Source organism: Asparagus officinalis, unplaced genomic scaffold (assembly GCF_001876935.1).
Source record: "Asparagus officinalis unplaced genomic scaffold, Aspof.V1 AsparagusV1_Un679, whole genome shotgun sequence".
Taxonomy (NCBI): domain Eukaryota; kingdom Viridiplantae; phylum Streptophyta; class Magnoliopsida; order Asparagales; family Asparagaceae; genus Asparagus; species Asparagus officinalis.
The window spans coordinates 49,333-65,236 of record NW_017972939.1 but is presented as its reverse complement, the minus strand read 5'-3'; the positions used below and the strand labels follow the sequence as shown (position 1 = coordinate 65,236).

General features: G+C 37.9%; 1 protein-coding gene across 1 annotated transcript; it reads left to right on the top strand.

Annotated features, from left to right (window-relative positions):
- The first annotated feature begins 8,111 nt into the window (after nt 1-8,111).
- LOC109828054 lies at nt 8,112-8,828 on the top strand. Its single transcript, XM_020395091.1, has 2 exons — nt 8,112-8,454; nt 8,500-8,828. The coding sequence occupies exons 1-2, from the start codon at nt 8,112-8,114 to the stop codon at nt 8,826-8,828; spliced, it is 672 nt and encodes a 223-aa protein (XP_020250680.1).
- The last annotated feature ends 7,076 nt before the right edge of the window (nt 8,829-15,904 follow it).

The following is a 15,904-nucleotide window of genomic DNA, read 5'->3' as shown; positions in this document are numbered from 1 at the left end:
ATAAACACAAAAAATAGATGAACCCAATATTACAAATTCCAAGAAACTAAGAGGAAACTTATGAATGCAATGTTCTAATATGTCGTTTTTAAAGTTTCTGGCATGAACTAAGCCCAAATATGTGTACTATTTAGTAATGGAGACAGGGAGCTTAAGAAACAAATACATGGCTAGTACGTGATGAATTTGAGTATGGAGGCCGAATCTACTAAAATAAGGGCATGGTTTTCATCAAAATACTCTGGAGCTACATGTCCTCTAGTACGTGAAACTTTGTCCCCAAATCTTCCACAACTTTAAATGATCTAAAAGAAATAAAATCCAAATCCAAGCAATGAAACGAGAACAATTTTGTCCCTAAATCTGCCACAACTTTCACAAACTAATAATTGTGCCAACCCAATTTCACCAAACCTAAATCAATTTCACATATAATCTACAAATTAATTTCACAGAAACTCCAGAACATTTTCACCAAATGAAAAATTTACAAAGAAACCCTAATTTACGAAGAAAGGGAACAAGATTTGCCTGCCGAGGAGGAGGCGTAGTTCGGTCGGAGAACAGTTTAGGCTGAGAGAAGTTCGGTTGAAATAATAGAATCCCCAAATCAATTTACCCCAAAACATTAGAGAGGGTTGAGGGGAGGCAGCGATGGAGCTGGGAGTTAGGAACGCTGAGGAGGAGGCGGGGCCCGCTGAGCTTGAGGGTGGAGAGGAAGGAGGGGGTGGTGTCGTAGACGCGGAGAGGAGGGAACGAGATGTAGGGTTTTCGCGGGGAAAAGAAGACGGCAGGTAAAAGAGGAGGGTGACGAAAATGGGAGGGGGAAAGCGGTGAATGTATGCGATGGGTTTTCAGGATCACGAGATGAGGTGGACTCATTTTGTCAGAGATCCACCCCAAATCCTCTCTCAAATATAGGATTTCACATATCCTAAAATATAATTTTTGGGGATTCAATACTCCAATTTTTTTTTGAAACAAACAAGGTTTATGGAAACCCAAAACCCAAAAAAATCACTTTTTACATCCCAAAAGTTAAAATCCACGCTATATCCCAAAAAAAAATGAAACAAACACCCTCTTAGAGCAACTCCAAGGGTGCGGCAAAAATGGTTGCAATCCAACAAGGCTGCATATTTTGCAGCCAAAGGGAATGATGCTGCCTATATACAGTTTCTCTCCTGAATTTACAGATAACTACCAAGTAACTGTTCATTTTTTCTAAATATCAAATTTGTCTTTTTTATGATTTATAAATAATTACTTATTACTTCTATATATTTTTTATTTAGTAACTAGTAATTTAAAATCAACATAAGTTTATTTCTACTAATTATTTTTAAATAAAATTTTTACAGTTGAAAATGTCTTGTCTATACCTTCAAAATGAGACTAATATTTAATAATATTAATTAAAATATAAAATTTCAAGAACCAAGTAATTAAAAATAAAAATGTATTAGAAAATTAGATGGAAGATAAACATACTAATATTGAAATACATCAAAACTTTAATTAAAAAAGTTACATCGCTTTATTTTCATGTCTTTCCCACAAATATTCAATCAATGCATTTCGAAGTGCAAAATGAGCTTCTTTGTTTTTCAACTTCTTATGTCGAGCAAGGAACCATTGGAATCGTTCAATTTCGGTTATCTCCATATTTTCAGCATTCGGAATTGATTGTGGAGTTGAAATGACAACATCTTCTTTCTCGTCACGTTCATCTTCAACAATCATATTGTGCATTATAATACAAGCAGTCATGAAATCATGTAGAGTTCGTTTATCTCAAAAACGGGTTGGCCCCTTGATGATAGCAAATTGTGATTGGAGAACATCGAATGCCCGATCCACATCTTTTCGACATGCTTCTTGCATCATTGCAAAATATTGTTTCTTTTTATCATCGGAATTGAAAATGGTTTGACAAGTGTTGGCCACTTCAGATATATGCCATCGGCCAAATAATAACCGACATCATAATTTTTTCCTTGAATTGTGTAATAAGCAGGAGGAGCAATATCTTGTGATAGATTGTCGAACAAATTAGATGATTGCAATACATTAATATCGTTATTGGATCCTGGTAAGCTAAAGTATGCGTGTCATATCCATAGATCATATGATGCTACTGCCTCAAGAATAATGGGTTGACCTCTATGACGTCCCGAGTATTGTCCTGCCCATGCTGTTGGACAATTTTTCCATTTTTAATGCATACAGTCTAGACTTCCCAACATTCTTGGAAAACCTCTTTCTTCACCCTTTTGCAATAACCTCACAACATCGTCGACATTGGGGGTCCTCAAATATTCATATCCATATACTTCTACAATTGTTCTGCAAAGTTCTTTAAACATACAATTACAGTTGACTCACCGATCCTAACATATTCATCAGCACTATCTACTGATGTTCCATGCGCCAACATGCGAAATGCCGCTGTTACTTTTTGTAAAGTTGATAGCCCAAGTTTGCCGACACCGTCCATCTTCTGTATGAAGAAGTTGTCATGCTCACATACCGCCTCGACTATACGAAGGAATAAACTCCTTTACATCCGAAACCTTCTATGGAATAATTTTGCACCATATGTAGGGTTATCAGAAAAATAGTCAATGTAGAGTCGAGAATTACCTTCTTCCCTCCCGCGATTGATCACTAAATGACCAGGAACTGAGCCAATACACTTTGGCCGCTCTGCCTCTTGAGAGATACAAGTCATTATTTTATTATTAGAGGCATATACTGAAGCTAAGATTTCATCTTCCTTCTTCCATTGTGTCATATCTTCCTCCCAATCTTTAATGTACTGAGAAAATGTTTCGTCGTCAGAAGAAGAAGAAGAAGAAGAAGAAGAAGAAGAAGGTAGATGTGACGGTCGAGCTCCATAGTTCATTATTGAAGAAGTTGTTTATAGAAATAAAAATATAAGTTGTGAGTTGTTTAGAGATGGATGTAATGTCATTATATAATATTTCTCCCCGCATAGGATTCTTTTCAGCATTGGATTCTGTCCAGCATTGGATTATCTCTGTGTTGAATTCTCCCCCACATTGGACTTCAGAGTAGTTATGAAGATTGTTCCAAATATTATGCTATATTTTCTGGTTTTTAAAAGATTTTTTTGGAACTGCATTTTCGGGCCAACTTCACCGGTACCATGTTTCAAATTATTTTTCGGTTCTCTCTAAAATGAACCGCACATTATCTTATTTTTTTCCTTCGGTTTTATTTTTAAAGGATCTTATCGATTTCTTATTATCAATTCATTAAAGATAATTAATTTTATTTAAATATATGAATCCTAGAGTTGTGTATAGACAATTAGGAGTGATATTGTGGAGAGATAAAGAGTGTGTAGTTATTTGCAACTAAAATGAACATAGAATAAGAGGGGAGAAAGAGTGCGACAATAAAGACAAATGAGAACAAACAAAAGGGAAAATAAAGAAATAGAAAAGATCAAAATCAAGAAAATAAGGAAAAAAAATCAAATAGAGCAAAATCAAAGCAAGTAAGATGGAAGAAAATCAAGTGGATAAAATAGGAATCTAGAACTGAATTTACTAGTTTGTTTCATTTAGGATTTATAAATTTCTCTCTTTTTATCATATTTTACTTTAGACTTACCAAGTATTGACTATCAAACAACTTAAGAAAAACATAACCTATCAAATTATTATCTAATCAAAATCAATATTCATGAAAAGAACATTAACTAGATGATAATTTTAGAATTCATACGCATAATCTATTAAACCACTCAAGAGAAGCATAGATTATCAAATTATTCTTCTACCAATTAGTTCTCTAGTTGATTATCCTATACATGATCATTTTAAATACAAGAGAGCAATTCACAAATCGTAAAAAAAATCAAACTAATTTCATACAATTTTAGAATTCCTATAAGATTTAGTTACTCATTTTACAAAATAAAAACAAAGAAATAAAATCTAAAGTAGAAAGCAGGAGAAAAAGAGATCTAAATTACAAGAAAAATAAAAACTAACTACAAAAATAAGAATAAGAATAAGAAAATAAAGATTTAAATTATAAGCATAAATGAAATCTAACTAACAAAAATAAAAGAGCATAAAAGTAAATCTTAACTATAAAAATAAAATTGTAAGAAAATAAAAGAGCATAAAAGTAAATATATAGCACAAAATTGTGAAAAATATTATAATACAAAAATAAGAGAGTATGAAAACTAAATCTGATCCAATCTAACAAAATAAATCCTAAAACATGAATTTCTAAAGAAAAAAAATAAAAGAAAAAAAAGTAAAACTTATATTGCATGGGGGTAGCCCTTTGAAAGTAAATCTTCATTTTCATCTCCATCAATAATGACGAAGAAAAGAAAATTTAAAGGTGAAGAAATTTTTTTATTAATTGTAAATAAGAAGGACTCATCAATTAAGAGTAACACTCCTCTTCAAATGGAGATTATTATAAAAAATTCCACACTCTCAAGCCCTCACTCTACTCTCTATTTATAGATAACAAGAATCTCTCACAACTCATAGATTTGTCTTGGCCCCTAAATAACCCTCACAACCTTAAGAATTGGTTCAGGCCTAAAGTAACATTCATAACCATAGGATCTCTCAAAATAATATTATAAAACCCCGAAAATTTGAATATTTTATGATAAATAATGATAAATATGTTATATAGTGAAAAATAATATATTTTGATGTTTGAATATAATAAGAATTGATTTAAGATCAATTCAGTATATATTTGTGAATATATGAGTGCATATGTGCAAGACATGCACAAAGGCCAAAAGAGAAATCTGAGATTTATGACCAGTTATGAGTTTCTATATTTTACGCACTGATGCAGTTAGAATCTAAGAAAGTGTAAAAGATCAAAGTTGTAGGTATCTTCAATAGATTTTCAACAAATCTTAAATCACCTTATTCGTAGGTCGGACTAGAAAGTTATGGCCAATATACCGAACCACAGCCTGTGTGCAGGTTTCTATACGGTTGACTGCTGGGCGTGCAGACGCCAAGATTGTCTTTGTCTCGGGTTGGTTTTGTTTATACCAAACCTGGGAGTATACCTAAGTATATATATCCATTTTGAACCTCTCAGAACCCTCTTTTAAACCCTAATAGCCTCAGCCCCCTCCTCTCTCTCTCTCTCAAACCCTAAACCCCCTTTCTTTGGCGATTCTTGGAGGATTTTGGAGGAGCTGACGGGAGATCCATCGGTGTTTAGAAAAGGAGGATCGTTCTCACTCATTTTTGGGAGTTCATCAACACCCCTTAGGCGAGTTTCATCTCGCCCAATCCTACACCTATGTTTTAAACGTTTTTAATAAAGTTTTTCCTGTGTTTTATGAGCCTAAAATGTTATTTTATGTATAAAGATATATCTTTATATTGTATGTTACAAAAAGAACAAGTTTTTAATTAATAAAGATCACCCATGAATTTCTTAATGCAGATTTAGATCTGAAAATTTTCCTGACAAGAGTTTTGAAAGAAAGATAATTGTTTTCAAATGTGTCGACATGCATACATGTGTTTAAAAAGGTTTCTTTTTGTCTATAGTGATTAGATTGTATTTTTTACATAATCTAGAAATGCTAAATCACGTATATAGGATTTGTAGTATATCGAATCATCGCATAATGGCTTTTGAATCAACCTCGAGGAGCAGAAACCTGTAGAAAAGGTTTATGTCTCTTCGCAGTCGACCGCTGGAGAATTTTCTGCATGTTCATATTGTTGCATAAGTTTGTGTGGTTGGCGAGACACCTAGGTTATATGGGATTATAATACACTAGGATTTGTGTATATGAGTTGACTACGGACACGAGTTTTAGATTCACTCGCCGAGACACGAGAGTGAGTAGTAAATATGCTGATTTTTTTTTATATTGCTTTCATGTTGAAGTCCTCGTGTTGGACTATAATCAATTGAAGTCCTCGTGTTGGACTATAATCCATTGAAGTCCTCGTGTTGGACTATAATCCATTGAAGTTCTCATGTTGGACTTTAAGCTTTTGCAGTTCATGTATTGGACATTTACCTATTTCAGTCCACGAGTTGGGCACGTATTTAACATATGACATGTCATTGATATTATGGTTGGAGATGGAGCTATATTTCTTTATTGCTCCACGTTGTAGTTTTTTTTGGGATTTGGTATTTAGCTATTTACAATTTGAGCTAACGGGAGACGTACCTATGCTCGTGTAGTAAATTTCTAAATATCAAACCACTATTTTATTTCGGAGTAGATGATTAACTATCTATATATATTAATAGCTATTTTTCTTTCTTCTAGCCCTTCCCCCTGGGGTTGGTTGAGATGTTACTTGCTAGCGCTTGACACTCGTTGTTTCCCGCCTTTCAGGTAACGAGCCAGGTGCACGGAGAGCCGTAGTTTGATAGAATTGTTCTAGCAGTTATTTATCTACATTGTTAGTAGTTTATGTCAGAACTCTATAGTAGATGTGTTTATGAATATTTGAGTTATCATTCTAGTTTTATAAAGGCGATGTGCCTAAATGTCATTTTATTTGATTTCCTATGTTGAGACACTTGTATTCAATAAGATGTTATTTCTCTCAGAGATTTGTCTATTTATTTTAGTGGTGATGATTTCTTCATAATATCTATCATTTAGTATTTCTTCTGTATATTTTCTCTAGCCTGTTTTGTACCTACACCTGTTGTTGATTCTACTAGATAGATAGTAATTATGATGGTGAAACATGCTATTACACGGTGTAGTGCATGGCAGGTTTGACATTCTTAGTTTCACCTTTGACTGTAGCCTTGTTGAAACCAGGGGCATTATAGTTGGTATCAGAGCTCTAGTTCCAGTATCCTTAGGATCATCCTATGTCAAGTCGTGGAGTTAGAGTAGAGTTTCTTAAGATTCATATATAGAGTCCACTAGAAATTTCTAGAATGAGTGAGGACGTTATATACGCGTATTAAAAAATTACGAATATTTTTTTTGTGAGACTAGTATTCATTGATATTAAAAGTATTTGCGTGAATGATATATGATATGAATTTCTTATCTTTACGAATTCCATATATATTTCGTTCGAGGACTTATAAATTTTCTTCTATATGCTTAGATGGCCGGACATGGTAGACCTCGTACCCGAAGAGCTGGTCAGGCAGAGCCACAACAGGCTCCACCAGAGCCGCAACAGGCTCCACCCGAACCGTAGTAGGCTCCATCCGAACCGTAGTAGGCTCCACCCGAGCCGTAGCAGACTCCCCAGTATTTGATAGACATGATGGCTCTCATAGTTGCTAGGATGGCAGCACTTGAGGAGCTTGTGACTAATCACATCACACCACCAACACCAGTAGTTCTACCACCGGTGATACCAGCTATTCCTGTTGCAGAAAATTTCTCGGAAGACACACTCGTACCCACCCCACAGGCAATTATTGATAGAACCACAGAGCAGGAGGTTTGACTCCGCTTAGTAGAGAGATGCCAGAAGATGAGGGCACCAGAGTTTCATGGATTATCAGATTCTCTTGCGGCACATAAGTGGAAGGAAGATGTGGGTAACATCCTTGAGATACTTAATGTGACTTTGGTTCAAAAGCAGACGCTATCATCCTACAGTCTCAAAGGGGATACAGGGAGATGGTACCGGCTACAGTTTACCCCAGAACAGAGGATGACCCTCACCTGGGAGGACTTTGTCTATGTTTTCGATGAGCAGTATATCTCTTTCGCGACACGGGCCGGGAAAGAGCTTGAGTTATCCAGATTGACGCAGGGAGATATGTCAGTAGCAGATTTTGAGAGCAGATTTATGAGCCTACTTCACTTTACAGCGTAGTAGGCTTCACCCGAGCCGTAGCAGACTCCCCAGTATTTGATAGACATGATGGCTCTCATAGTTGCTAGGATGGCAGCACTTGAGGAGCTTGTGACTAATCACATCACACCACCAACACCAGTAGTTCTACCACCGGTGATACCAGCTATTCCTGTTGCAGAAAATTTCTCGGAAGACACACTCGTACCCACCCCACAGGCAATTATTGATAGAACCACAGAGCAGGAGGTTTGACTCCGCTTAGTAGAGAGATGCCAGAAGATGAGGGCACCAGAGTTTCATGGATTATCAGATTCTCTTGCGGCACATAAGTGGAAGGAAGATGTGGGTAACATCCTTGAGATACTTAATGTGACTTTGGTTCAAAAGCAGACGCTATCATCCTACAGTCTCAAAGGGGATACAGGGAGATGGTACCGGCTACAGTTTACCCCAGAACAGAGGATGACCCTCACCTGGGAGGACTTTGTCTATGTTTTCGATGAGCAGTATATCTCTTTCGCGACACGGGCCGGGAAAGAGCTTGAGTTATCCAGATTGACGCAGGGAGATATGTCAGTAGCAGATTTTGAGAGCAGATTTATGAGCCTACTTCACTTTACAGGCATGTGGTAGACTGGAGAACGCCAAGCACAATTGTTTCTAGCAGGACTTCGTCCTAGCCTTCGTCGATACCTCATTTCTAGGAGGTTCTACTCAATTCGAGAGGTAGCTGATGCTGCCACTTCACAGGAGAACAAGTCAGCTATGTTTCAGAAAGACAAGGAAGGGAATATTAAGGATAAGGACAAGAACAAGAGGCCTTTTTCAGGACCCCAACAGCAGCAGCAAGGACCTCATAAGAGAGGACCTCAGCATGATCAGAGAGCGCCTCAGCATCGCAAGTTTCATGGCACATGTTTTAAGTGTCACAAGATTGGCCACAGAGCATCAAACTGTCGCAGTGCACCAGCAGGAGCCCAGCAAGGGAAATGGTAGAATCAGCAGCAGAACCGATTTTAGGGCCGAGGTCAGGGCCAACAAATATGAATTGAGGCACCGCCAGTAGTTCCGATGATTGAGGGATAGGTTTGCGCAGTTCAGGGGGTCTCTCAGGGATATGTAGTCCCATATGCTCCACTTCCAGCAGCAGGGCAGCCTCCAGTCATCGGCAGAGTCTATACGGTAGTCCCTCGTGATCATGGTGTGAGCGGGGCCACAGTGGAGGGTACATTCCTCGTGAACTCCTTTCCAGCCCGTATTCTTTTCGATTCAGGGGCTTCACATTCTTTCACATCTTATGCATTTATGATTAGACTTTAGCTCGTAGCTCAGCCTCTAGATATTCATTTGTTAGTTTCCACCCCTCTAGGTGAGATGTCGCTCTTGGAGAGCATTTGTAGGAGGTGTATTATTAGTTTAGACGAGTCTGAGTTCGTTATCGATCTGATAGTGTTGTGCATATCAGAGTTTGATGTTATTCTTGGTATGGATTGGCTATCTTCCTACCACGTCAGTATCGACTGTTTTACGAAAACAGTCAATTTGCGAGCGTCCGTGTTGACCCTATAGTTTTGATGATGATTTAGCAAACAATTCATTACTAATAATCTCTCTAGTGTTTTTGTGTTTCTAGTTTCTTTTCAGGTATTTCAAGTTCACAAGTCAATCTAGCGTTAAAGATTCAAGTTCTTTTTGTGTGGTTCTACCTAGGTATATGCTTAGTTTACCTACATATATTGTATGATTGTATTCAAGCTCAATATATATACACTTAACACGATTTATAACGTTTTCTATCATATAAATGATTTTTCATTAACCGTTGCTAAAATATCTCTATCCTTTTTTTTTTTACAGCTCTTTCATGTTTCACTATATACGTATAATATATGCAAATATATATATGTGAATATTTACATGTCTGAATCAAATTTCACTTTCGTAAATTTACAGGTTTTCTAAGCTGTTTTCAATAACAGGGAGTTTTAGCAAACGAAAAATGTTTTTCCAAAATTTTCTTTTCAAACATGCTTATTTCATAATTTATAAACTTTCCCCAAAGTTTCACTAATTTTGGATATGATCTGATATTTTTAACGATTTTTCAAAACTCCCCAAAAACCTGTCAATTTTCTCATATCAGTTTTCGGTCGACCGATACGGTCGACCGACAGACAGTCTGTTTCTAAGAAAGTTTCCCAAAGTTTTCCGGTCGACCGAAATATACGTCGGTCGCCCGAAATTTACCTTCGGTCGACCGAAAATTACGTCGGTCGACCGCCAGCTTCAAAACTTGTTTTCTCACGTTTTTTTGAACTAATCGGTCGACCGTACCGGTCGACCGACGAGTTAACAAACTGAGCCTAACGGCTAGTTTTTCAAATGGGTTTTTTCGTCTTTTTCTCACTTCTAGCTGTTGTATTGGGGAGCTATATATACCCAATTGCTGCTCCTCTTCTAAAAAAGCTAAGAAATCCAAGTTTACTGTTTAGCAAAGTTTTAATCGCGTTTAAGGGCTGTTTAAGAGCTGTTTCGTTAATCTGTTTTCAAGTGAAAGTTCTCTACAACAAGAAGAGGCTCTCATATTCCATTGGGATCATACTCTTCAGCTCCTCTTGTTCATTGAGAAGTTTTTTCTAAACTCTTTCCATATAGCTTACTATTTCACTTTCATTTGATTAGCTATATTCATTAAATTATTTATTGAGTTTTATTCACTGTTATCACACACACTTATTGAGCTTAATATTTTCATATTAATATTGTGGGTTTGTGGAGTGTGATTTAGTGAGTGTGAGCTTCATTGTGTTCTCACGTGTCAATTGAGAACAAATTACTGTATTTGACTTTTATTTGTGAGAATCACTTGTAATACACTTGTACACCGAGAGAAGTGTGAGGAGAGAGAGACGGGGTCAAATCCAATAGGAGTGGCGTCGATTGACGAACCTAGGGAGAGGTTGTAATCGAGCACTTGAGGAGGAGGACACGGGCTAGATTCCTACACTTAGTGTGTAAAGTGTGATTGTTGAGTGATTGTGTAGTGTGAGAGTTTTCGGTGAACTTGTAAACCGAGTGTGTTGAAGTTCCGGCTTCCAAACCGGATTGTGATAGTGGATATCTCCTCGAGGTGAGGAGCGGGGACGTAGGTCGTGGGGACCGAACCTCGTAAACATATCGTTTTGTTTGTGATTGCATTGGCGTTCTTATTCTCGTTTTCATATCTTATATCGCCTTTGTGTATTGCTCATCATATTACCCTATCACTTGTGTAGATTGTTTATTTTACCCTTGTGTTAGTTCATATATCCTTGCTCATATATTTGTAATATCTCATTGATAGGATATATTCACTTGTTCATATTGCTTATCCTAGCTTACATATCTTGTTGTATTTTATACTTGCTAGGATAACTTATTAATTAGTTTTAATTGGCATTAAATCGGATTAGATTAGCATAAGACCCTAATCACCCCCCCTCTAGGGTCTAACAGTCCGATGGGTCCGAGTTAGTTGTGGCAATCTCTCAGGGGAACCAGTTTGTGGAGTCATTACTGGTGTACATCGAGGAGGTGATGCTTCAAGATCAAAGTGTTGATATATGCGAGACTAGAGTTATCTCAGATTATCAGGATGTCTTTCAGGACATACCTGGGTTGCCTCCTCTGAGAGAGGTTGAGTTTTGTATTGAGTTGTAGCCGGGCACAGCCCCGATATCTCGAGCACCCTATCACATGGCACCTGCTGAGATGAGGGAGCTACAGACCCAGTTGGATGAGTTGTTAGCTCAGGGTTTTATTCGTCAGAGTCATTCTCCATGGTGAGCGCCGGTCCTCTTCATGAAGAAGAAGGATGGTAGTATGTGATTATGTATCGACTACCGTAGTTGAACAAAGTCACTATCCGGAATAGATATCATTTGCCTCGGATTGATGTCTTGTTCGATCATCTGTAGGGAGCATAGTATTTCTCGAAGATTGATCTTCGTTCTGGTTATCATTAGCTGCGGATTCGGAAGATGGATATTCCCAAGACCGTCTTTCTAACTGGATATGGGTCCTTTGAGTTTTTGGTCATGCCATTTGGGTTGACCAATACACCCACGGTATTCATGGATTTGATAAACCGGGTCTTTCGTCCATATTTGGACCAATTTGTGATTGTATTTATCGATGATATTCTCATATATTCGAGACCGAAATCAGAGTACGAGTAGCATCTATGTTTGGCTTTACAGACTTTGAGGGAGCATCAGCTATATGCTAAGTTCAGCAAGTGTGAGTTTTGGATTGAGGTCAGGTTTCTTGGCCATATTGTATGCAGAGAGGGCATAGCAGTGGACCCAGCTAAGGTTTTAGTAGTGCTTAATTGGAAACTGCCGAAGACGGTTACCGAGATTCGTAGCTTTTTAGGATTAGCTGGCTATTACAGGAAGTTCATTCAGGACTTCTCAAAGATTACGATGCCACTTACACGCCTTACGAAGAAGGATGTACAGTTTACTTGGAGCACAGAGTGCTAGAAGGCCTTTAACACCTTAAAGGCTAAGTTGACTACGGCGCCAGTCCTTACTATTCCGAGCAGTGACAGGATATTTGTCGTATACACAGATGCGTCGTTAGCAGATTTGGGAGGTGTTCTAATGCAGACTCATAGGGTAGTAGCATACATCTCATGACAGCTAAGGGTACATGAGCAGAACTACCCCACTCATGATTTGGAGTTAGCAGCGTACTGAAGGCATGGAGACACTATTTGTATGGAGTTCAGTTCGAGCTATTCACAGATCACCAGAGTCTGAAGTACCTATTCTTCCAGAAGGAACTCAATTAGAGACAGCGGTGATGGATTGAGTTCATCAAGGACTACGAGTTTGCAATTCAGTATCACCCGGGAAGGCGAACATCTTAGCAGATACTTTGAGTAGGAAGCGTCGACATCGGGTTGCGGCCTTGAGGTGCTCGTTGTATCGAGATCTTCTCACTCTTAGCCAGTTTGATTTTAGGCTAAAGATTGGCGGGACCAATACATACTTGGGAGCTATATCAGTACAGCCATCTTGAAGGGACAGAGTAGTCAGAGCTCAGTTAGAGGACTCTTGGATTCAAATCCGGAAGGAGGAGATTTCCAAAGAGCCCAAGGACAATTGGACCATTAGAGCAGATGGAGGCCTTCGAATGAAGGGTCGATTGGTTATGCTAGCTAGTATAGAGCTAAAGAAGGAGTTATTTGATGAAGCATATCATACCTGATATTCAATGCATCTAAGAACCACTAAGATGTACAAGAACTTGAGGGGATATTTTTGGTGGAGTGATATGTGTAGGGAGATTGCAGAATATGTGGCTAAGTGCTTCACCTGCCAGCAAGTGAAGGCAGAACACCAGAGACCAGCAGGGACACTTCAGCCTTTACCCATCCCAGAATAGAAGTGGGTGGATATTTCTATGGACTTCATTACAGGGTTTCCAAAGTCAAAGAAGAGGAATGATTCAGTTTAGGTGATAGTGGATCGGTTGACGAAGTCGGTACATTTTATTCCAGTGAGGACTACTTATACCGCCGAGACATATGCAAGGATATTTATCCGAAAGATAGTTCAACTTCACAGAGTTCCAGATATGATTGTATCAGATCGAGGCTCAGTTTTCACCTCGTACTTTTGGAGGAGTTTCCAGGATTTATTCGACAGCATGTTATTACACAGCAGTGTATTCCACCCTCAGACAGACGGTCAGACAGACGGTCAGACAGAGAGAGTGAACCAGGTGTTGGAGGACATGATGCGGGCTTATATCATTGATTTTAAGGTAGTTGGGTGGATCATATTCCATTGATAGAGTTCGTTTATAACAATAGTTATCGAGCGAGGATTGGTATGGTCCCGTATGAGGCATTGTACGGGAGACCCTGTAGATCCCCTATATGTTGGACAGAGTCGGAGGATAGCTTGTTGCTTGGACAGAGCTGATGAGGCAGACTACCGAGAAGGTAGCATTGATCAGGGAGTGTATTCTAGCCGCTCAGAGTCGGCAGAAGAGCTACACGGATCATAGACGGCGACCTTTAGAGTTTTAGGTGGGAGATTGTGTCATGCTGAAGGTACCGCCGATGAAAGATGTCCAACGATTTGGCAGACGGGGAAAGCTTGCCCCGAGATATACTGGCCCATTTCAGATTGTTGAGCGTATTAGGGTTGTTTCATATAGACTAGATCTTCTAGCATCGATGTCTAGTGTGCACGATGTATTTCATATTTCGATGCTCAAGAAGCACTTGCATGATGAGGAGAGACAACGAGTATTGGATACTCTGGAGATTGAGCTTCAGGACGATTTGTCTACTATTGAGATCCCGGTTTGTATACTTACTAGAGAAGACAAAAGACTTAGAAACAAGGTAATTCCTTTGGTGAAGGTCCAATGGAACCAGAGAGGATCTGAGGAGATTTCTTAGGAACACAAAGAGGATACGCGTCGCAACTACCCACACCTGTTTGAACAGGTAAATTGTTTGGATTACGTTTTTCTTATAGTTTATGATGATTTTAAGATAGTCATATTTATCTTTAACACTAGAATGAGGGTATTATCACTTAATCCTTAATTATTTGGAATATATGATATATATATGGGAGGTTTTTTGTTTGGATTTTTTCACCCGACGTACTAGTTCTGTTTAGTTAGGGGTTAAGTGGGAGTATCCGCATTTTAGATTGTTAAGCGTAGATATTGCTATTGATTTATATCTAGGGATTAATGGTATGAGATGTATATGAGAGGGTTTCCTTATCTGGATTTTCTCCTCTTAGTGCTTTTCTCATATTATTAATTCCTAAGATATGTTGCGAAATTTCAGGGATGAAATTCTTTTAAGGGGGGAAGAATGTAAAACCCTAAAAATTTGAATATTTTATGATAAATAATGATAAATATGTTATATGGTGAAAAATAATATATTTTGATATTTTAATATGATAAGAATTTATTTGAGATCAATTCAATATATATTTGTGAATATATGAGTGCATATGTGCAAGACATGCACAAAGGCCAAAAGAAAAATCTGAGATTTATGACCAGTTATGAGTTTCTATATTTTACATACTGATGAAGTTAGAATCTGAGAAAGTGTAAAAGATCAACGTTGTAGGTCTTTTCAATATCTTTCTAACAAATCTTAAATCACCTCATTCGGAGGTCCTACGAGAAAGTTATGCCCAATATACCGAACCCCAGTCTGTGTGCAGGTTTCTATACGGTCGACTGCTGGGCATGCAGACGCCAGGATTGTCTCTGTTTCAGGTGGTTTTGTTTATACCGAACCTGGGAGTATACTTAAGTATATATATCCGTTTTGAAGCTCTTAGAACCCTCTTTTAAACCCTAATAGTCTCAGCCCCCTCCTCTCTCTCTCTCTCTCTCTCAAACCCTAAACCCCTATCTTTGGCGATTCTTGGAGGATTTTGGAGGAGCTAACGCGAGATCCATCCGTGTTTAGTGAAGGAGGATCATTCTCACTCATTTTTAGGAGTTCATCAACACCCCTCAGGCGAGTTTCATCTCGTCCAATCCTACACCTATGTTTTAAACAATTTTAATAAAGTTTTTCCTGTGTTTTATGAGCCTAAAATACTATTTTATATATAAAGATAGATCTTTATATTGTATGTTGCAAAAAGAACAAGTTTTTAGTTAATAAAGACCACCCACAAATTTCTTAATGCAGATCTAGATCTAAATTTTTTCCTAACAAGAGTTTTGAAAGAAAGATAATTGTTTTCAAACGTGTCGACATGCATACATGTATTTAAAAAGGTTTCTTTTTGTCTATAGTGATTAGATTGTATTTTTTTTACATAATCTAGAAATGCTAAATCACGTATATAGGATTTGTAGTATATAGAATCATCGTATAATGGCTTTTGAATCAACCTCAAGGAGCAGAAACCTGTAGAAAAGGTTTCTGTCTCTTTGTAGTCGACCGCTAGGGTATTTTCTGCATGTTCATGTTGTTACATAAGTTTGTGTGGCTGGCGAGACACCTAGGTTTTATGGGATTATAATACATT